This window comes from Tetrao urogallus (genome assembly GCF_951394365.1).
Source record: "Tetrao urogallus genome assembly, chromosome: 1".
Taxonomy (NCBI): Eukaryota; Metazoa; Chordata; class Aves; order Galliformes; family Phasianidae; genus Tetrao; species Tetrao urogallus.
Genome location: NC_136813.1, coordinates 134,749,746 through 134,771,512, shown reverse-complemented (window position 1 = coordinate 134,771,512; position 21,767 = coordinate 134,749,746). Strand labels below are relative to the sequence as shown.

The following is a 21,767-nucleotide window of genomic DNA, read 5'->3' as shown; positions in this document are numbered from 1 at the left end:
GGTTTTGCTCAGCACAGGGCAGAGGAGCTGAGGGGAGGCCTGATGGCGGCTGCAGCTCCTCACAGGGAGCGGAGGGGCAGCACTGAGCTCTGCTCTGTGTGACAGCGACAGGGCCCGAGGGAACGGCATGGAGCTGTGTCAGGGGAGGGCAGCTGGGGGTCAGGGACAGGGTCTGCAGCAAAGGGTGGTGGGCATGGAAAAGGCTGCCCAGGGCAGTGGGCACGGCCCTGAGTGCAAGAGTTCAAGGGTTATTTGGACTGTGTTCTTGGTGATAGGCTTTTGGTGGTGCTATGTGCAGCCAGGAGTTGGACTCGATGGTCTTTGTGGGTCCCATTCCTACTCTGGATATTCTGTGATTTTACAGTATGAGGGAAAGGGATGTGTACTGCAGCTCTGTGGTAGCAACAGGAGTGCTGGGGGGGGGGGGGGGGGGGGGGGGGGGGGGGAAGAAAAGAAAAAAAAAAAAAAAGAAAAGGAAAAAAAAAAAAAAAAAAAGACGACCCTGCTCTTTATGTGTATCTGTACCACAGAATGGCTGGGATTGTAACGGAACTCAAGGATCATCAAGTACTCGCTCCCCCTGCTGCAGGTGGGGTTGCCAACCGCTAGATCAAGTGCGAGATCATGTTGCTCAGGGCCCCGTGCAACCTGCCCTTGAACACCTCCTGGGATAGGGCATCATGCGGTCTCATGCCTTGTCATGGTGTAGTTGCATCAATCTGTACTTCAATGGGAAAGGTCTCGTCCTAGTAAAATCCCACTTTTCCCAAACTCTGTGGGTTTCAGCTATTGCCTCCACAAACGCTCCAAGGAGAACAGAAGGGAAATGCACAAGTTAGTCGCCTGGTGCATTAAAGTAGAGTTGACCCCAAGAATGCAGCCCAGGACAGATAGCAGCACACTGCTGCTTCTCAGGAAGGATGTAGAGAGTATTTATAAAAGCCATGTGTTGTCCGTCCCTCACAGGCATACCACACCTCCTCTAACTTACAAAGAAGGAATGTGTCTGCATGGTAGCAACAGCTTGATAGTGTTGTTATTGGATCATGGATGTCATGAGATGCCCGATAGATGCTAGTAACAACAGGAGTAGGGATCTGTAGCTAAACCTAAAATGCTTAGATTGATTCATGTTTTCACTGAGTGTTGTCTGTTTTTCTTTTTTTCTTTTCTATTTTAAATATTCTTAACATTAATACTTCCAAATTCCTTGTTTTTTATATAGAAACCTCACTGGATGCAGACATTTTGTGTGTGTGTATTTGTTCAAATGAGATACAGATGCAGTTACTTGTAAGGAAAATCAAGTTATCTTTAATTGCATGTGAAGCAGATCCTGTCAGCAGCTGTTAAGCAAGTTGACTGTAAAAAACAATGACCAGAAAAATGCATTAATACACTGTGTCAAACAAATGTCATAACAGCTAGTTATATGCTTCTTTCATGAGAGACACAAATAACAAACTCTCATTGTATCTAAGATGATCTGAGCTAACTTGTCCCAAACATTAGTGTCCTCATAAAAATGATGCTGACTACTATAGCAGCTTCTCAGTGTAGTCCAGTTGTCAGTAAAGCACAGAAACAAGGCAAGTGCTGTATTTCTGATGTGGGACTGTGCTAGTGGATGCTGGGAAGCACATCTATTGCTTCAGTGTAGCAAACCTATCTTAATGCAGGGGCATAGTCCTCTCCCATCTCCATATTATGAAGCTTGCCAAATTCAACTGCATATTTTAGGAGGAAAATTGGGGAAGTGGTTTTCTCTTTAATCAGATAAACCAGAAGTTCAGAGCAATTTTCACTAATTAGTTTAATAGCACTTACATTAGCAGACTGCAAATCAGGCAGAAAGCATAATTTAGCGCATTTGCAAGTCGTCCTGCTATCTCAAAGCTGCCCCAGACTGGTTATGGCTCTTGTTTTTAATTTCAGGTTAAACATCTTGCTGGCTGGAATGAACCCCTTGTATTTCCACGCAGTGAATGTAATTCTACACTGTCTGGTGACTCTCGTGCTGATGTATACTTGTGACAAAGCTGTGTTCAAGGACTGTCGACTTGCTTTTGTCACAGCGCTGTTCTTTGCTGTGCATCCCATTCACACCGAGGCTGTAAGTATGTGACACCAAAAAAAAAACCAAACCAAAACAAAAAAGCAAACAAAAAAGGTGGCAAAGAATCTAAAAATAGAAGTACACCCTATTTATTTATTTAGTAAGAAACTTCTGAGTCATATGCCATGGGGTGGTTGTGATCTTTGCTTTGGGAGATCAAAGATGAGAATATACCATAGTTAACAGAATTTGCAGTTCTTAAGGAAGACACTCATTCAGACTTGCTGTCTTTCTGCTCTGGTGTTCAATTCTCAGTGAGGCTCCTCAGCACCAGTTCAGCAGTAAATGGGCAGTCAGTCACTATGTGAAAATGTCAAGCCTTCCATAACCAAAGACCTCATTGAGGCCGCTGTTTCCTGCTGGGACATTGTTCCATGCCTTCACTTGCCTTCTGTAGTCATCAGTGTGAGGGAGAAGCACTGAAGGGAGCATGGGTATGTGTTTGGACCAAGATCACTTGGATAGAGGTCATATGGCCCGTGGATTAATTTGTATTGCTTTGAATTAAAAAATAAGAATGCCCTCCTCAGAAAAAGTGTTGGTGTAAATACTATGGTAAGTGCACAGAGCAGCAGCCTGTACTGCACTTTTTTCTGCTTGTTCTATGAGAACAGTTAAAGACTTACTCATTCCGCAGCCACAGTCTAATAGTGTGGGGAGGTACTTCTCCTGTGGATAAAGTAAGTCTTGCTGTCTTTGCAAGGAAGTGCAATGTGTAGCTGTCCAGGCTTCAAAAAAAAAAAAAAAAAAAAAAAAAAGCACTCGTTAGCAGAGATACCATTGACATCATAGACTTGTAAGGATCCTTTGTAAATCAGTGAGCGAAGCGCTGCTGCTGCTGAGAACTTTTGAGGAGAGATTACCTTAATAACAAAAAGCCGTGAGCCTTACAGTCACTGCCTGTGCTGCCTTGTGTGTACTAATCAGCCAGGCCCCTTTTGATAATGCAGCTCTGTACGACAGGGAAAGTTCTAAAGAAGCACTCTTTGAATTTATTTTTGTCTGGGTCAGAACTTAAAAAGGTTAAAATAAATGCCAGAGCACTGAATATAGATTAATTATGTAAGCTCAAAAGAGGCAAAATTTCAAAGGGCCTTTTATTTGCTTTATGTTCGACTTTAGATCTTTATGAAATGGAATATTGAAATATTTTGTAAAAAAAATAGTTGTACATCCTTCTCGAGTATTCCCTTTCTTACAAAAAGATTTTGTTATTTGATATGTGGGAAAACTCTCATAAACCCAGATTGTTCAAAGAGAATAAATTACATACGACTCCATTACTTTTTGGCGATAAAGTTTATTCAAATGTTAATTATTAACTCACTCCTATATAATAAGTCTTCTCCAGAGAGTTGTCCTTTCAATAGTCCTTTTCTTTAACAAATCTCAGTTCTGGGAGTTTGATGTGTTTCTCATTCAACTCTTATTGTACAGAATTAAAGCAGATTCCTGAAACTGGTATTTTTTTCTGTGCAACTTCATTAATATTTTAAAAAGAACTTAATGACTTCCATACTGAATTACTTGTTTGTTTTGCCATTTGAGAAATGCAGTAGTCAAAACTGAGCATATCCTACACCAGCCAAGTAACATTTTGGTGTGGTGAGGGAGGATAACACTTCAGCTTTTATTTTTGTAATATTTAAAGTAGTAGTGGTTAGAGATTGTTGAGACAGTCACTGAATGTACGTGTACATGCCTTTTTATATGCCTGCCTTTACATCTGTGCATTTCTTTTCCTTTTAGGTAACAGGTATAGTAGGCAGAGCGGATGTCCTCGCCTGTCTACTCTTTCTGTTGGCTTTTCTCTCCTATAATAGGTATGGACCTTGGTATCAGTTCTTATAATTGGATAAGATGCTCAGTTTCAGGAAGAAATCCATTGGTTTCTGATCACTGCTGGCAGAGGTCCTTCCTCCAGCATAGTTCTTTGAGGCTGTGCTCTGGGCCATGCTGCAGTTGGAGTGCCCAATAAGTGACACTTCTGAGAAAGCATAAGTGTAAAAAGGGAAGTCAGCATTTCATAGACTTGTAGATTGGTTTGGCTTGGAACTGACCTTAAAGATCATCTAACTCCAACCTTCCATGGGCACAGCTGCCATCCAGGGCCCTATCCAGCCTGGCCTAGAATGTCTCCAGAGACGGAGACAGCTTCTCTGGGCAGCCTGTGCCAGGGCCTCACCACCCTCTGAGGAAAGACTTTCCTCCTAACATCTAACCTAAATTTTCTGTCTTTTAGTTTAAAGCAATTCTTCCTTGTCCTATTGCGATCACCCTGTGTAAAAAGTCACTCCCCCTCCTGTTTATAAGCTCCCCTGAAGTACTGGAAGGCTGCAGTGAGGTGTCCCTGGAGCCTTCTCCAGTGTGAATAAGCCCAGCTCTCAGCCTTTCTTCATAGCAGAGGTGCTCCAGCCCTCTGAGCATATTCATGGTTGGAGCTCTGGACCCGCTCCAACAGCTCAGCTTCCTTCTTGTGCTCGGGGCTTCAGGCCTGGGCTCAGTACTGCAGCTGGGGCCTCACAAGGACAGAGTATTAAGATACCCTTTTCCATTGACGTTACCAACTGACCATACACCAGTAGAGTGTTTGTAAAACTGGACATGAAATTAGAAATAAATGCTTTCTACTAAAGGCATATTATTAGTATGGAGAGTGAAGAATCCAGCCTGTGGGAGTTCAGCATTATGGCCAGACCATTAGTTGTCTTTTTCAGATGAAAACTTGACACTATTTGCTGTGTGCTAAAACTGTAACTGAACAAGCACACACGAGAAATAGCTTTGCTTGAATGGAGTTTATGCCCCTTCACATTGATGTTTCATTTAGGAAAAGCTGCTCATGTTCTTCTAGGGATGTTTGCTACAAATCTAGATCTGTTTTCATCTAAGGTTTTGAAGGTGTAAATCTGGTAGTGACCCTGTAGGAATTTTTTGTTTGATTTTGATTTTTTTTGTTTGTTTTCTTCTTCTCTCTCATATAGACTTAGACTTAGGATTTTAAGGATTAGGGCATACACTGACCCAGAGGAGTGTGAGTGAGATGGGGGGATATTTTGCATGCATGGTGCATTTTGTCACACCAGGAAAACTTAAGCATGTATGTTCTAAGTGACAGAAAGCAGGTGTTTCTCTAACCTTTGTGTTTGTACTTACTCTACCTTCCTCTGACTAGTTGATGCCTACCTCATCTTTCTGCTCCTCTTTTACTCTTCTGCTCAAGTTCCTGGTGCACCTCTCAGAAGCTGTACTTTCCCTTCCTGCCCCAGTGTCTAAGACTTTCTTCATTTGTCAGCAAATGGTGTAGATTGTTCACTTCACTTTTTATCAGGATCTCAAGAAACTAAGGAAAATTGCCTCAATATTTGTGTGAATGTAGTAAATATATTTTAAATTTTCTGCTATTTTCATGCATGTCAAATTTGTTTTTCAGGAGTGTGGACCAGCTTTATGTTGGGGAACATTTCCCTCCCACTGCCTCCCCATTCTTTTTGCTGCTTAGTTTATTCCTTGGGACGTGTGCAATGCTCGTGAAAGAAACTGGAGTCACTGTGTTTGGTGTGTGCTTGGTATATGACTTCTTTTCCCTCTCCTGCAATAGCCTCAAACTGTAAGTAATCTCTATGCTAACTGTGCTTTCCAGTGTTACTGCCTGTATATACAGAATATGTATCATTAGACAGCACTGTCAGAGATGTCTTGCCCTTCTGAATTCAATGGCACTCATTTGACAGATTTGGAAGGCACCAAGTTTTCATTCTGGTGTTGTTTGTTATTCTAGTTGCCTGTTAAATTTTGCTTGACAAATTGACCAAATGTGAAGAACTCGTCTCTGAAGTGCTCAGTTCGCTCTGGCAAGACCAATATTTATTTCTTACAGAGGAGCTCAGGCTGAATTATTAACATTTTAACATTTCTCTGGTTTAACTCTTTCTGCTAGTGTTATTGCTGAAGTATGTTATGACACTCAGTAGTAAAATCAAAGTTAATCCTTCTTGTCCTTAAAAAAAATCAGAAAAGAGGGGAAAATATCCAGCCTGTTCTGGAATGATTGGCATAATTAGCAACTTCTATTAGAGTTATTAGGAAAAAAAAATCAAATCCTTGAGGACTGTATCTCTCACCCATATTGTTTTCCAGTAACTATGTAACTGCATCTCCATTGAAAGGCAGAATTCTTTCAGCTGATAAGAGCTGTCTTTCATGCATTTCTGTCCTATACTATGCTGGGACAGATCTGTCAACAAGTGAGCACATGTGAGAGCTTGCTGCTGCTGCTGACAGGAGGTCCTGCTCCTGCCATCACCTCCCACGTTCCTACCTGCCTTGTACCCTGGGCCCTGCAGCCTGTCACACCCCAGAAGGAATTGCCATGCTTGAGTTGTAGAGCAGGGTGCTGAATTCATGTTCCTGCAGTAGTGCTTTCAGTCACCTCCCAGCAGAGCAGGATTTGGGGGCTCGTGTTAGGATTTCTCCTGCTTTCATCTGTTGACTAAATCGTAACAGTGTCACTGGTGGGCAAGTAGCCAGTGAGATTTCTGGGAGCTGACAGGCGTCACACTGCTCACTGCAGGCACGCAGTGCCTGTGTTTGCAGGCTGCTGGGTGGTGTTCCAGGAGCTGCCTGGCTAAAGATGACACAAATATAATTGCTGGGAAAACCTATGTCTTCTCTTCCCTCCCTCCTTCCCTTCAGTTTTCAAATTCCCTTAGCTTTGCATCCCAATGCTTAGGTTTTTTCCTGTGCTCCAGTGCCACTCAGTTGCCCAGATGTGGCAGCTGCTTAGCTTGCAGAAAGGAAGCTCTGCGGTTCAGATGTGCTGCATTTTAATATTTGCTCTAGTCGCATGTCTTGTGTGCTCTGTGACACTCAGGATTTTTGTGGTTTATTTTCTTTTCTAAGGGGCAGCAGAAAACCAGTAGCCTTCTTCATACTGTTGAAACTCATAGAAACACAGAATGGCTTAGATTGGAAGGAATCTTGAAACCCACCCAACTGCAGCCCCATGCTGTGGGCAGGGCTGCCACCCAGCAGCAGAGCTGCCCAGGGCCCCCTCCAACCTGGTCCTGAACACTCCAGGGGTGGGGCACCCACAGCTTCTCTGGGCAGCCTGTGCCAGGGCCTCACCGTCCTCCTCTCCTCCTCCTGTTCTTTCCACCATCCTGTACAAATTGGATCTCTGTTCAAACAAGGCAGAGTACAGTTATTTTCTGCACCAAAAAATTGAGGATTGAGGCATATTATTTCTCACTGTGCTTCCCATCATGCTGGAGCTGCAGAGAGCAGTTCTGCATAGGCATGCTTGTCTTGTGCTGCTCTTGGGTGTCTTCCACTAGTTTTAGGTAGGAAGCAGTAAGTCCCGTCCTCCCAATGCACATCACCTTAATCTTAAGTAAATTGTCTGTTGCAGTGAGATGCCGTATTGTGCCACAATGTTCGACCTTTTAATAAGCATGCAAAACTGAAACTGACGTCTTATCTTTCCAATTTCCCCTCTTTTCCCCCTTTTCTCTGCTTTTTCAATGCCTGCCTAGGAGGAATGGGGGCACCCATACAAGATCTGTCCGGCAGCCTGCAGCTTCATTCCCTGCCTCGCTGCCAGTCTCATCTCGGGAGAATGGGAAGCATCGCTTCGCTCACAGGACTGCCTGGAGCTCCTGCCACCCCGAGGAGCCGCGCAGCGGTGGCCTTCCTGTGCCCAGCAAAGCTATCTGGGCTATTCGCAGGTACTGCCTGTTGCCTGACTCTCCCCTTGTAGCTAATCCGACCATATCAGCTCCTCTGCTTTGGTTTAGGTGCTAAGAGCCTGAAATCTGTAATTTTTCTTCCCTTACTGGGGAAGGAGATGAGGAGAAGGGTAGGAAGAAGGTTAAAAAGTGCGCTTCTACCTGGGAAAGGAGAATATCTGAGGACTGTCCATGTACTGAGGCCTCCAGTCCTAGGATGATGTTGGTATGCAATGTGCTCCTTCCCAGCATCTTCATGGGTAAAGTCAGAATTGTAATGCTAACTTGAATGTGAAAAGTAGGAACGTGTGCATGTGTACAGCAGCACTTGCCTCGCTTTGGGTGCTGTGTATCTCTCAGTGCACATCTGAGGATATAATTTCTATGTGTTTATAAATGTGTGCATATGAGAGTAATGGTGATGCCCACTCTTGCCTTACACCTGTGAGCTTGCATATAATGATGAAAGCGGGGCTCAGGCGACAGCAGAGTGATTTTTATAGTCAGTGTGTCTAGCAGTTCTCAACATGTTCATTGTGCATCTCACTTGGAAGAAAGTACTCTCTGAACTCAGGGCCATTCTTTGCCTTGGAGCTGTGCTTGGTGCCCTTGCTCAATTTGAATAGCACTACAGCTACAGTGAGCAAACAGCAGGTTTTAGCTTCAGCATACTTAGCAGCAGCTTTACTGCTGATATTTGTCTTTAGCTACAAAATAGTCACAATATGATTTACTTTTTGGAGACTGTAGTAATGAATTGCCCCACGCTACCTACTTCTTGTAGAAAGTGTTTTATTCCTGGAATAGATGAGAGATTATCTGCTGCAGTTCTGTATTCGTTTAATCTTCTTGCTGCATCAGTATGGATGGTGTACAGGCTGTTACATGCAGTCCTTCTCATTGCAGAATCTGTTTGCTCTATATTTAGGTTAAATGGTTCAGCCCACTTGAGAGCTGCTAAGACACAGACTGATCGTCCTGGTGTTTAGTCTGATGGGTCTGACTTATGTGTAGTTGTGTTCTTGGCTTTGTTTTTAACAAGGAGAGAAGTGGGTTTGGCTGTGTTGCCTCTCTGTGTGGGAACCCATGTCAGAAGGATGATGAGGAAGTTGTCTTCTCAGGGTGGCTCACTGCCAGCTGCTCCGACACCCAGACTCCTCTGGTACTGGGAACAGCTTCTGAAATGTGTACTGAGTTTTCTGTTTGTTTTCATTTCTTCTCCTGTATTCCCAAATGAGTAGAACTATTAAATAAACACAGATAACCCCTGTTCATTCTGATAGGCTGGGCCAGAATGGGCAGTCTGAATACCTCTTGGAACATCTTGCCTCCAAAGTTCAGTATGTGATGGGGAAGAGTAATCTGAGCACAGACACTGGGGTAGCTGCTATTCCTGACTTTTGTTCTTTCCCTATTTCTTTAAGTGCATTAATTCTCTTTGTACTTCTTTGTCATTTTCCCTGACAGATACTGTGCTGGAGACTGTCGCTGTAAGAAATACCTCCTGTCTTACTCCGTCATCTTGTTCTTTGTATCTTTTACCGCTGTTTCTTTCTTTCCTAGTATTGTTCCTGTCTCCCCATCTTTGCTTTATACCTTTTCCAGACACCGTCCTTCTGCCCTTTTTGGGAGCATTCCTTTCTTGCTCCTGGGAAAAGTCTCTGGTGTTCTAGATTCAGGAGAGGGTTGCGGAAGTTGCACTGTGGGGACAGTGCATATGGGATGGCTTCAGAGGGTGTTTGCCCATGATGCCAACTGTCGTTTCCTTTTCAGCAGCTGCTTCTTAAAGTGTTGGAAAGGATTTCTGCACGCGGCAAATTGAGCTGTGTGTGTACATAGCTGTTTTCTTTCTCAAAAGAGGCTCTCATGGTAGAAGCCTCTCAGCTCCTCTTTTCAAGTGACAGTGCACAGCACTCTTATGATGACCCATTGCATGACAGCTCGCTGAGGAATGCCTGGAGTGGAGCTGGCTTGGGCCCAGTGGCTGAGAGAGAAGCTGGATGTGGCATGTTTGTGTAATAGCTGCCTGAGAGCTCTGCTAGAAAGCTTGGGGATGCTGCTGTGATGCTGTGTCCCTGGGTTCTAGGTCAGATGTCAGGAGGAAGTTCTTTACCAAGAGAACGGTGAGGTGCCGGAACAGGCTGCCCATAGAGACTGTGGGTGCCTCATCACTGGAACTGTCCAAGGCCAAGCTGGATGTGGACCTGGGCAGCCTGATGTAGCATTAAATGGGGAAGTTGGTAGCCCTGCATGTGGCAGGAGGATTGGTGCTTCATGATCCTTGAGGTCCCTTCCAACCCAGGCCATTCTGTGATTCTTCTAATATTTGTATGTGCAGAGTTCCAGTTGAGAACTTCTCTGCTCTCAGGCTTACAGGAATGAGGGACTGCTTTGCTCTTGGTTTGGCTGTTCCTGAGAGTTATTATGTTTTCAATTCTCTGAAAGCAGTACTGAACCAGATAATATTTTCTTGTTGGAATTGCACTGTATGTACAAAATGACAGCCTGGACAATCTGACCAGTGCCTGTGTGTCTACTGTCAACGTTTACTAGTTACTCTTAAAAAATAAATGTGCTGCTACAGCATTTGTTCCTTAAACGGATCAAACAGATGCAGTGTTTTCAAGAGATCTTCTCAAGTACTAACCCCGTGGTGTGCACTTGCGGTTGTATGGAACTGCAAAGATTAAATATATTGCAGCTCAGCACCTCAAAATGTCATCCACATCACCTGGAGATCAGGGAACCACTACCTACTCATGCAGCTGTGGTCCTCCCCTTAATTCCATTTGCTGACTCCTGTCACAGGACGGATTAAACTAGTTTAAATACTTACTGTATGCAGTCTTTCTCTAGAGCTGTTGGAATATTATATGATGTGAAATAGGAAGCAGGCAAAGCAATTACTCTGCTAAAAGGCAATCCATCTTTGGGGGGTGGAATAGTAAATCAGGAAATCCTTGCTATCACTAAAAAAAAGATAGGAGGGGAAAAAAATTGAAATTGCTGTCAAACATGCAGAATTAATTACACGATTTATTCTCTGTCATTGATGTTTCCCTGATTTGTGTTGATCTCACAGCAACAGGGAAGGGAAAAGATTTTTAAAAACTCGAGAACTGGAAGACTGATTGGACGTGGTCAGATTGCTTCAAGTGTCTTACATAGTGCACCAAGCTGCTTGATTGTAAGCTGTTTTCTAGCTTAAGCAGTGTGCAACTATTTTATTCTATTCTTTCAGCTCACTTGTAATGTGGCCAATTAGATTTCTATTTAATAATAATTGACGATGTGTACCCTCCTATTAAAGCTAACTGAAAGATACGGAAAAAGCTAATGGAGGAGTTGAGGCATTCTAATTAGCAGTAACTGGAGTTAGTTATGTAAATTCTTGGTGCAGGGAGATGTCTCTGTGAATGCGTGGGTTGCAGCTCTGGGTGCGTTCAGAAGTAAGGAATGAGTTAGGCTGGGTGAAACTGCAGGTTTTATCACCATGATTTATTACAATTTAGGGGGTTGTTGGCATGTACTGCTGAAACAGAGTAACTTAAGATCTCTTATCAGTTTGATCAGGCTGCCTGAGTTTCAAGGCCTGAAAGGCTAGTGACTACGCATGTCGTCCTGCGTGATGCAAACACAGAACAGATGAGAGGAACTTTCACATCAACCTTCTGTTTAGGATGAAGCCAGAACTTCAGTGCTTTCACTACGGTGAAAGAATATGATTGTATGGCATAGAATCACAGAATGGTTTGGGTTAGAAAGGATTTTAAAGCCCATCCAATTCCAGCACCCCTTCTGTGGGCAGGAACACCTACCACTAGATCAGGCTGCCCAGGTCCACATCCAGGTTGGCCTTGGACACCTCCAGTGATGGGGTACCCACAGTCTCTATAGCAGCCTGTTGCTGTGCCTCATCGCTCTCTGAGGAAATAATTTCCTCCTAATATCTAATCTAAACCTATCCCTTTTTAATTTAAACCATTACCCCTTGGTAAAGATTCTCTTCCCATGATTTTTTGGCCTCCTTTAGAAGCTCAGAGACCTCTGTGAGGTCTCCCCAGAGCCTTTTCCAGGCTAAATAATGCCATATTTCTCAGCATTTCTTCATGGGAGAGATGCTTTAGCAGTTACTGTAGCAGGCCCACGTCTGTCTTAGGTTGCAAGCTCTGGATGCAGTGTTCCAGGTGGGGTCTTAGGAGAGCAGAATCCAGTTATCAAACGATATCAGTACCTCATTGCACACCATAGTGTTACTCTGATACATTTAATGAGACTGGTATGTGTAAAGCAACAAGTTGTCATAGTTCCTTCTGAAAGTTGTGTACATATTTAGTCATTCTTTTTCTTGATTTCTTGAACTCATTGATAAATGAAAACTGGGAATTATTTTTTGACTATTTTTCCCCACTATTATTCCAAAACCATGTAGTATAGTTACAGTTTTGTCACTTCACAGATGCCTCACACTCACCACTGCTAAATGTTTAGTCTGTGACCTCCCTCTCATATCTCTTAGCCACCTTGATGGTTTTGAGCTTTCTGAGTCTGTAGTTGGGCCACAGTCAAAGATATGGGCATTCTTGAAAGATAAGACTTCTCAGTAACTTGTATGCTTTTGAAATGGAAATCTGTGTTTCTCTTTGATCATCTAAAAACTGATCTTTATTGCATATGCTGTTGGTAACTCTTCCTTTAGAATTGACAATAGACCAATTTTTAGTATGTTCATTTTCTGCGTAGTCAAACCATTGCATTAGTTTATTTTTTTGTGTGTGTGTTTCTTTTTTACTTTCTTGCCAAATGACAGAACAAGAAGGGGATGTACTTGGAGCTGTGCCCAACAGTGTCACTTCATATATCTGCATATGTGCAAAAGAGACCGAGGGAGCTCACTGCGTGTTAGCACTGTAGGATCTGGACAGAAAACCCATTGATGTAAAATTCAGTGAAGTCCCTTAAGGCTGTAGCAGGGATAAATGTGACCTGATGACTAAACCATCAGCAATGTTGTTTCCTTTTGCAGGAGTAGGGGAAGGGGAATGGAAACACTGTGCAGAACATGGTGCATTCCAGAGATGGCTTTGCTGGCCTGAAGATTGATATAGCACGAGGGAAAGTATGTTGAGGTCATAATGTATTTTCCCCACGTCCCAGCACAGTGTGCGTGTTCTGTTCTTGAGCTGAAACAGATGCTGTCTACCAACATGAAAGAGTAGAGGGAGAGGCATATGTGACCTGCAACTGGGTAGAAATTGCATGAATTTCGTTTGGCTCTTTCCCCACTGGGTGCTAACAGAATGACTTTTTCTAATTCTTGAGTAGTGATTACTTTTATTATATTTTTAAAGCTACTTTTGTAGTATAGCACATCTCTGCTTTAACATGAAGTCTCTCTTGAAAAAGCAGAAATCTCAGCTGCATTTCTAATGCTTCTCCTTGCAGTGCAGTCCTAGATTCATAGCTAATACAGACAGAATAGTGTAGTGGGTTTCACAGATGCACTGATCCTGGGTTTCACAGGATATCTCTCTTGCAAACTTGGAATTTTCTTGAATTTGTCAGAGTTTTATATCAAGCCATGACTTAGAATATGAAATTGCCTGGGGTACAGGAGTGCTAGGAGGACATTTTCTGTTAGATTTCTTACAGCTTTCTTAAACTTTAGAAAGCTATTCTTGTGCTCGTGTGACCTGAAGGTAGCGATGATTGCACTCATACACAAAGCGCAGCAAGTAAAGAGCACTGCATACTTCTGACAAAACGCTAAGACCTAACTATTATTTTTGCCTTGTGAACATACAACAAAAGAGGAGGCTGGATACTTGATATGGCCTGGCTTTGCAAACACTGCAGGAACAGTTGGTAGAGAACCCTGAAGACGGTGACCTGGTTTAGAATTCAGTCTGTGGTGGTAAGGGTCTGGGAATCTGGCAATCAAAATGATTTTATTCTCAAGAAAGCATAATGAATAACCTGGAACTTTAAGCCTAGGCTTTTCATTTCTTTCCTCTCTTAGTGGTGATTTCCTGAGGGCTCTGTTTTTTAAAAGAAATGAGTAATCTCACAGTCTGTGATGCTCAGAACAACGTTTGGTGTTAGACTGTCTCTGTGCAAAAGGAGAGAGAAGTGCTGAATGGTCACTGGCCGTGTGTTGAATTTTTTTTGGGGGGGAAGGGGTGCGGGGGGATTGTGGTTTAAAATCAAACTTTACCCCAAAAGACAAGCAGGAGTCCCAAGACCTGAAAAGGCACTGAATGTGCTGAAAGAACAGATTAGATAAGCACCATCGTTACCTTGGTAGCTGGGGGATGCTTCTTGTATGGTTTGCAAGCTTTTTTTAGTTGTAGGAGGCTTGCTAGTGCTCTGCCATTCTTGCTATTTAGTAAGCTTAAGTTGTGAATGAAATTCAGACCCCTTAGGGGAGGTGTATTGCAGGGGTGGATTTGACCAGCAGTTTGCTTTTCTCTGTACTCGTTCCTTTAGAACATTTTTCCATTGTGAGTCTGAGCTGTAGCTACTGCTGTGTCCATGTCCTGTCCTTTCAGGAAATGTTCCCTAACTGTACCATGTGAATCTTGTTCTTCTTCTTTGTATATAGCCACCAATAATACTGTCATGCTCAAATAGTACCAGAGGCCACTGGAAGTCTTTATTAGAGCCTAGGAGTACATGCAAAGTCAGTGTCTTAAAGCCTTGGATTCAGCCTGGGATTTCAGTGCTCTGATTTGTGACTGTCTTCCACAGAACCCTTGCATAATCTTGGGAAAATTGTTCCCACTGCGCATGCTAGAAAACGAGGCACAGTGATGCGTGTTTTCTTTCTACCTCCATTTATTTGTTTGGTGTGATTGTTGTTTTAAGATGTAAATTTCTTAGGTCAGTCTAAGGAATGTCTCTCTTCTGCATGTTTGTGGCTTTGTGTGTCTTGATCTTGGAAATCTGCAACTGCTACCTCAGTACAAGTAATTGAAGTCATTTATTGCTAACTAAAGTTTACTTCAAAACAGCACTGCCTTGGTGTGATGATCACTGATGCTGCGCACACACGCACACACAAGAATATATATTAAGACATGGGGAAGAATACAAGAGGAATGGTTTTAAACTAAAGGAGGGGAAATTTAGATTAGATGTTGGGGGAAGTTTCTTTACTGAGACAGTGGTGAGGTGCTGTAACAGGCTGCCCAGAGAGGCTGTGGATGCCCCATCCCTGGGGGTGTTCAAGGCCAGATTGGATGAGGCCCTGGGCAATCTACTCTAGTGCTTGATCTAGCAGTTGGCAACTCTGCCTGTGGCAGGGGGCTTGCAATTTTGATAATCCTTGAGGTCCCTTCCAACCTGGGCCATTCTATGACAGTTTTTAATTGCACGATCACATGCCATTTTTTCTGCATGATCCATCTCTACTGAGTGCCCAGAATGGCTGGTGCTCGCTTAATGAGCAACTGTTCAATATTTTGTTTCTTCCTTGTCCAAAGCATGGCTCCATGCCCTGTTTACATCATATTAAGTCCTGTTCTGAGAAAGATTAACTTCTTTTTGATTATTTCTCTGTGTACAAACTACCAAGTACAATATTTCCTCACCAATTGTTGCTTCAATCTGTAACCTTTAAATTACTCTTGGCATAATTTCTGGATGTCCTGTTTCTTTGCTTTTGGAAAAAAAAAAACAAGGAGAGTGAGTAAACAGTTTTCAGAGGGTTGCCACAAGGGTATGAACAGTTGGATTGAAAACTTTGGATCCACCTCATCGACATCTGCTACTGGAGCAGACAAACTGATGGCAGCAGTAAGTTGTGCTCTATAGGAGGGAGCACTAAAGGAAACAGGGGACTTTTTCCCTCAGATCTTTGTGTCTTTGTTGGCAGAGATCAGACATCATGATGACACGATGTTCCCTTCCAGACTCTAAAGAGGGATAAACCCTGGTACACATGGCTTTTTCTGGCAGCCCCATCCCTCTTCTGTTATTCTGCCCTGTCTATTCCATCCCACTATCATCTCCCCTTGCTTTCTTCACCTTATCATTGAGTTGCTTCCAGGCTTTGCTGTTTGGATCATGTTGCTTTGCCCCAAAGTTGCTGTGAAAAACGTCCCCTCCTGGGATCCCTCCTGTGTTCCCAGCCTGAGTCTTTGCCCAGTTGACTGGAGGATCCTTGCCCATTGCAGATGTCCCTGTACTGTGTGTTGCATCCTACATGTGCTCCGCACTTCTCCCAGCTTGCAGGTTGCTGCTGCTGGAGCTTTGCCCAGCTAAATGATAGGGTCACTCTGGAGCTTTCCTCTTCACAGAATCACAGAATGGCCAGGATTGGAAGGGACTTCAAGATCATGAATCTCCAATCCCCCTGCCACATGCAGGGCCACCAACTTCCACATTCAATACTGGACCAGGCTGCCCAGGGCCCCATCCAACCTGGCCTTGAACACCTCCAGGGACGGGGCATCCACAGCCTCTCTGGGCAGCCTGTTCCAGCACCTCACCACTCTCTCTGTAAAGAACTTCCTCCTGACATCCAACCTAAATCTTCCCTCCCTCAACTTAAAACCATTTCCCCTTCTCCTGCTGTTATCTACCCTTTCAAAGAGTTGATTCCCCTCCTTTCTGTAGGCTCCCTTTAGGTACTGAAAAGCTGCAATTTAGGTCACCCTGCAGCCTTCTTTTCTCCAGGCTGAACAGCCCATCTCCCTCAGCCTCCCTCTTCATATGGGAAGTGCTCCAGTCCCCCTGATCATCTTGGGCCCCCGTGTCCAAACGGACACTGTCTCTGTACCTATCTCCTCCCTTTTGCATTTCTGCTCCAGGAGTTGCAAAGCCTGCTTTCTTTTTGACCTCATCTCTTCATCCGTGTGGGTTTGGTTCTCAGCCCTGTATTGAAATCAGGGATTTTCCTGGGGGAGAGGGAGCGCACAGAACCATGCAAAGCCAAAAGCGACTCTGAGGCACTTGCAGTGGCATGGAGCCATAACTAGTTGCACTGCTGGCATTGCTTGTGGAAAGGAGGCACTTTTTGCATGCAGCCAGCAGAATAGAAGAGGCTTCGTTTTAAGTTTTTCTTCCTTCATTAGATCACTTTAGCTGCTATTCTGGATAGAGGATTTTGTCTTGCAGTATGGAATGAAACCTCTCTTCCTTTTTTTAAACCCTTTCAAGAAGGAAGTGAAAAGTAAATAATATTCTTGGGATTATTAGCGTGCAACAGTGCTCAAGAGGCTCTGTTTATTTCAGCGAGCAGAAATAAACCTAAGTAGTTTGGCTTTGCGTGCATTAAATGTCAGAATGGAGGACAAAACTGAGACGGATGTTAGTTTTTGCAGTTGATGACTTAACATCTGCCAGCTGGTTTATTTATTTATTTTAAGGAAGACTTTTCAGATGGACTTCCATTAAGTCCATGGAAATCCATTTTTATGAATTCAGGAGTGGAAAATTTCCCTGAGACAAAGAACCAGACAGAGCAAGACAGGATCAGGGAGAAGAGCTGACAGCCATGTTTCAGTTTGTTTTTTTTTCTTCTCCATCTTCTGAACGATGCTGAGCCCTTGTTCATCCCTGCACAGAGGAAGCAGGCTTTTTTGTCTGGTATTGAAACCCCGCAGTTGAAGTCTCTTAGTGGTGCATCGATGCCTGTTCTGTTCCCTGTGTTGCTAATTGAAAATCCCTAATCTGTGGGTGCAGCCCTTGTGTTCCAGACTGACTCACAGCAGACTCTGTTCATTCTCCTTCCTTACGGGACTGCCTTTCTATTCACAATTGATGGCAGTCTCAATTAAATTAGCGTTGGAAATACTACATGCCCATGCTCATTGGCTTTCTCTGAAAGCCCGTTAAACTGGTGTCAAGGAATTACCAGAGACTTGAGAAATGGAAAAACCTTACTGACTTGCCAGGTCCTTTTTCTTCCAGTAAATCTGGGGTGGCTTGACACAGAATGGTATTCTAGTCAACAGAAAATAATAACAATAAGAAAAGAAACAAAATCCATAAAGATTAGGTGAAATGCAGATTATTGCAGACATTTACCCGGACCTAATATTGCTGTACAGTTTCTCATTTCCATCTTTGACTTCCAGATGCTTGAACATGAAGCAAAACTTTTCGGCTGTTCTCAGGATTAACAGATTCAGTTGTACCTTTCTACATCTTTTATGTCTGGCTCTTTCTGAACCGTTCTATGCCCTCTTCAAGAACCTGATATCATGGCATGTGTTAAGTGAAGGACAGTGGGACTCTGTGGGCTAAGCTTCATGGCTTTAGGTTTTCACAGGCTCTGATATGTGCAGTCATTTGCTCAAAACTGTGAGGATACCAATCCCATCAAATTTGACTTTTGGTGGATGGATTTAGATGTGGCAAGGGTTACTTTGACTTTCAATGTGAAGTAGTTGTTGAGATTTAATGTTTGGTTTAAAAAGACAAAATCTGTTTGCGTGTCTAAAGCTTCTCTCATCTTCCCTTGTATGCTTTCCAGGATGAATAGATCCTTCCCTGGCTAGAAACTTAATCTTCATCTCAATCTAAAGAAGAAGAGTAGCAAATCCACTTTCACATTTTAATTCATTTATCCCAATATCTTTTTCCAACTAGTGCATTAGAAACCTTAATCCTATACTTTGAAATGCTGGAGCACACAATTTCTCTCCTGCCTGCAGACCTTTGAAATGCAGATTATTATTTTTTTTTAACCTATTCTTTTAAGCAGTTTCCAGAGGGGGAATGTCCAGGAAGCTGTAGGGCAGAAGGGATGCTTGTAAATGCATTCCACGTTCCCAAACATCCGTGCTGAAATTCAGATAATGGCTGAAGCGAGCCCTGAAAGACAGCGCTTGCGCTGACGTTACAGGAGCACTGCTGTCCACTGTCTGCCCCCGAGTCAGACAGGTCCGATGGCATCTGGCAGAGCTCTGCTTTGCTTTGTGCACTCATTACCTGCTGTAGCTCATCATGAGACTGCTTAGAAGAAAATCTTCCACTGAAATGTGTGGTGGGGGTTGTTCTTTTTGAAACCTCCTTTCTTAAAATTAGGTTTGGTTGGCTTGAGGTGTCATTCTTTTACCGTCTAGATAATGCAGTTGTTCCCTCTGTTTAAAGCTTTTGTGCCTGTGTTTGCTGTAGGCCCTCTGTTTCGTGGCTGGAGACTGAAAGTTTGCTAAAATCTCTCCTTTTATGACCGACAGATCTCTTATTCTTGCAAATCAGCTGTAGAGTGAGGAGAAAATATGAAACTAACTGTGGTTTGCGCTTTGACTGTACTAGTACAGAAACTATGGAATATAATACAATTCCTTCCAGTCTGTGAAAGATGACAACAAGCCTGTTGGGATTTCAGAATAGAAGAGGAAAGTTGGAAGAAAAAAACCTATTTTATCTCTGTTTTCCATGGAGGCAGAGACTGTATTGACTGATGAACATAAAGATCAGGGAAAGAGTAATTATCAGTCAAGGATGGAAGAGAGAAGAAACAGTGCTTGTATTTCTCTCCCACAGCATGCAGATTTGTGTGATCATTCACCCCCAATTACATGTATTGTTTTTGTAAGCTGCTAGGAATTTCTACAAAAGCTGCTGTAAAATTATGTACTTTGTTCTCTTGCAATATTTTGACTTTGCTTGATTTAATTGCATTTAACAATAACCTCAGCCTAATCTCATGAAAGCAGTTTATATCACTGCTGTGCTTGTGAGTTATCTGTGAATGTCTGAAGCATTTGTATTTTGGTAATAAGCTCTATTCACTGATTGTTGTTCTCCCTTTTCTCCCCCCTTCTCTTTGGAGTTAATTATGTCGCACATTTATTTCAGCAAATGAATTGCTTGGAGTACAAGCTTTTTTGGTACAAGCATCAGGAATTTTCATCTTCAGAAAGCTGTACCAGGCCTGAGTCTTGAGTGGCTGTTAATGCCAGCCTAGAATTTCTAGTCTCTCCTTTACAGAACAGCATTCCTTTGCTGAGCTTGGCTGGCGTACTGTGGTTTCACTGCCATCACCCTGATCCTGACTGGTAACTCCATCATGGAATTGCAGAACATGGAATATGAAATTCCTCTGCTCGTTGCCTATGTATTCTTTTGGAGATGATGAATAACTTTCCATCCAGAAGGCATTTTTTCATTTCCTTGGAAAAAAATTATTAGAACTCCCTTTACATTCAGATTTGTCTATTGAACTCACATCAGTCCATTCGACGTAATAGAAACACCCAATCTACCTCTAGTATGTATTTTCTGACTGTGATCATTACTAGAAGCTTACAGAAAAGAAACGAATGGGAAAGAGGCCAGTACAGGGTTATCTTTTCTCACCGTATGCTTTGAAGATGTGCCAGTCAGTGATTTAGACTCTGTGGACATGGAGGCTTTATCTGGAACACTTTTTCAGACTCTCCATAGGCCTGTCCTCCGTGGAATTGCTTAATTCTCTTTTTAGACCTATTTCTCTCCTGACTTTGGTGACATCTCATCAAAAAGAGTTCTATGATTTGATTGCATGCACTCTGAAAAAGTCTTTCCCTTTGCTTGAAAACTGGTAATTTCATTGAGTTAAGAAGTAAAAAGTAATTTTTCTGGTTCACTATACCTTTTAGTTATTTTATGCTATCCTTATGTGTATTCCTTTTCCATGCTGGACAGTCCTGTTCTGTTGCATATCTCCTTTTTGCAAAAGCTACCTCAAAGCCTTATTAGCTTTTTCCGTGTCCCTCTTGATCCTTTGAAAATTGTGCAGAAAAAGAGGGAGATTTCAGAATAACACACAGGGCTCCAGATGCAGGAGCACGTTCTAGTTTTATTGAGTCTGTTATTGCTTGTTGTTTGTGTTCTGTTTCTTTATAAATCTGCTGGATCCTTGTACTATTCACAAGTTGCATTTTCAGTGCTGATTTATGCCACCACCTTTTTTATTATTATTATTATTATTTATTCTTTTGTTCAGACTGCAGGCATGGCAGTCTGTGTACATAAATGAGATGTACAGTAAAAAACCTGAACGGAAAATATGAGTATCTTTTATGAGCGTGTTTTGAATTCTGTGGCTGGAGAGCATCCAGCCTGTTCCCATTAGAGGGAAAAAGGTGGAGTGAGGCACTGAACTCAGCCTGGCTGCTTTCAGGGCTGGAGGGAACACTGTCAGACTCCATAGCTGCTGCATCTGGGCCTCACTCTCACTCACTCACTGTTCCCCTCCATCCTCAGTGTGTTTGTGCTCCTACCTCCCTATGCCTAAAGGCAGCAGTTCCCACTGTTCACGCAAATTCATGAAGAATTCGTAAAGCAGAGGCTTAAATCCAGGATTTCCCAAACCTTAAGCACATCTACCTCAGCAAAGCTTTCCTGTTTTGCTAGTAAACCAACAGTTTCTCTCTTGATTTCCTGAAGACAGAGCCTGTTGTGTCCCTTCCTTACCTTTTCCTACAGGCTGAAAGTTTCAGCTTTTGCTGTCTTTGTGTAGGAACATCTCAACAGCCCAAGCTATGATAGCTGCAGTCCTAGGGCCTGCGTGTCACTGTTTATCACAGTATTTACTTTGACCTGTTTTGGCCTCTTGACTCCACCAAAAGTACCTTTCAATGTGAATTAATTAAAGGAACTGTGGGTTTTTTTTCTTTCTGTTGCCTCTAAGAGAGATGTGTTCCCAGATGGCACGAGGAGAGGAGAGAGAGGTTTTTTTCTGGGCAAAGCCATGCTTTTGTTGTAGGCTTTCTCTGCCCTTCATTACCCTTTGTGAGTCTGCTCCTCCAATGCGCTCAGGGTGCTGTCTCCAGGGAGCTTGCAAATGCCAGAGCCAAGCGAGAACCCCCAGCAGCATCCCAGTCCAAATGAACAGCTTTCTAATAACAGCAGTGACTTTAATATTGCAGCATCTTGTCTCCGCAGAGCAGTCAGTTAATTATGAGGTGTGAATAAGGAATATGTTTCACAGT

General features: G+C 43.0%; 1 protein-coding gene across 1 annotated transcript in view; it reads left to right on the top strand.

Annotated features, from left to right (window-relative positions):
- TMTC1 (transmembrane O-mannosyltransferase targeting cadherins 1) overlaps window positions 1-21,767 on the top strand; it is a gene marked incomplete at both ends in the record, with an annotated part of 147,349 nt that overhangs the window by 11,911 nt on the left and 113,671 nt on the right. The window contains 4 exons of the mRNA XM_079549549.1: window positions 1,936-2,113; window positions 3,866-3,939; window positions 5,550-5,726; window positions 7,651-7,842. Coding sequence (XP_079405675.1) covers window positions 1,936-2,113; window positions 3,866-3,939; window positions 5,550-5,726; window positions 7,651-7,842 — 621 coding nt within the window. The remainder of the gene's footprint in view (window positions 1-1,935; window positions 2,114-3,865; window positions 3,940-5,549; window positions 5,727-7,650; window positions 7,843-21,767) is intronic.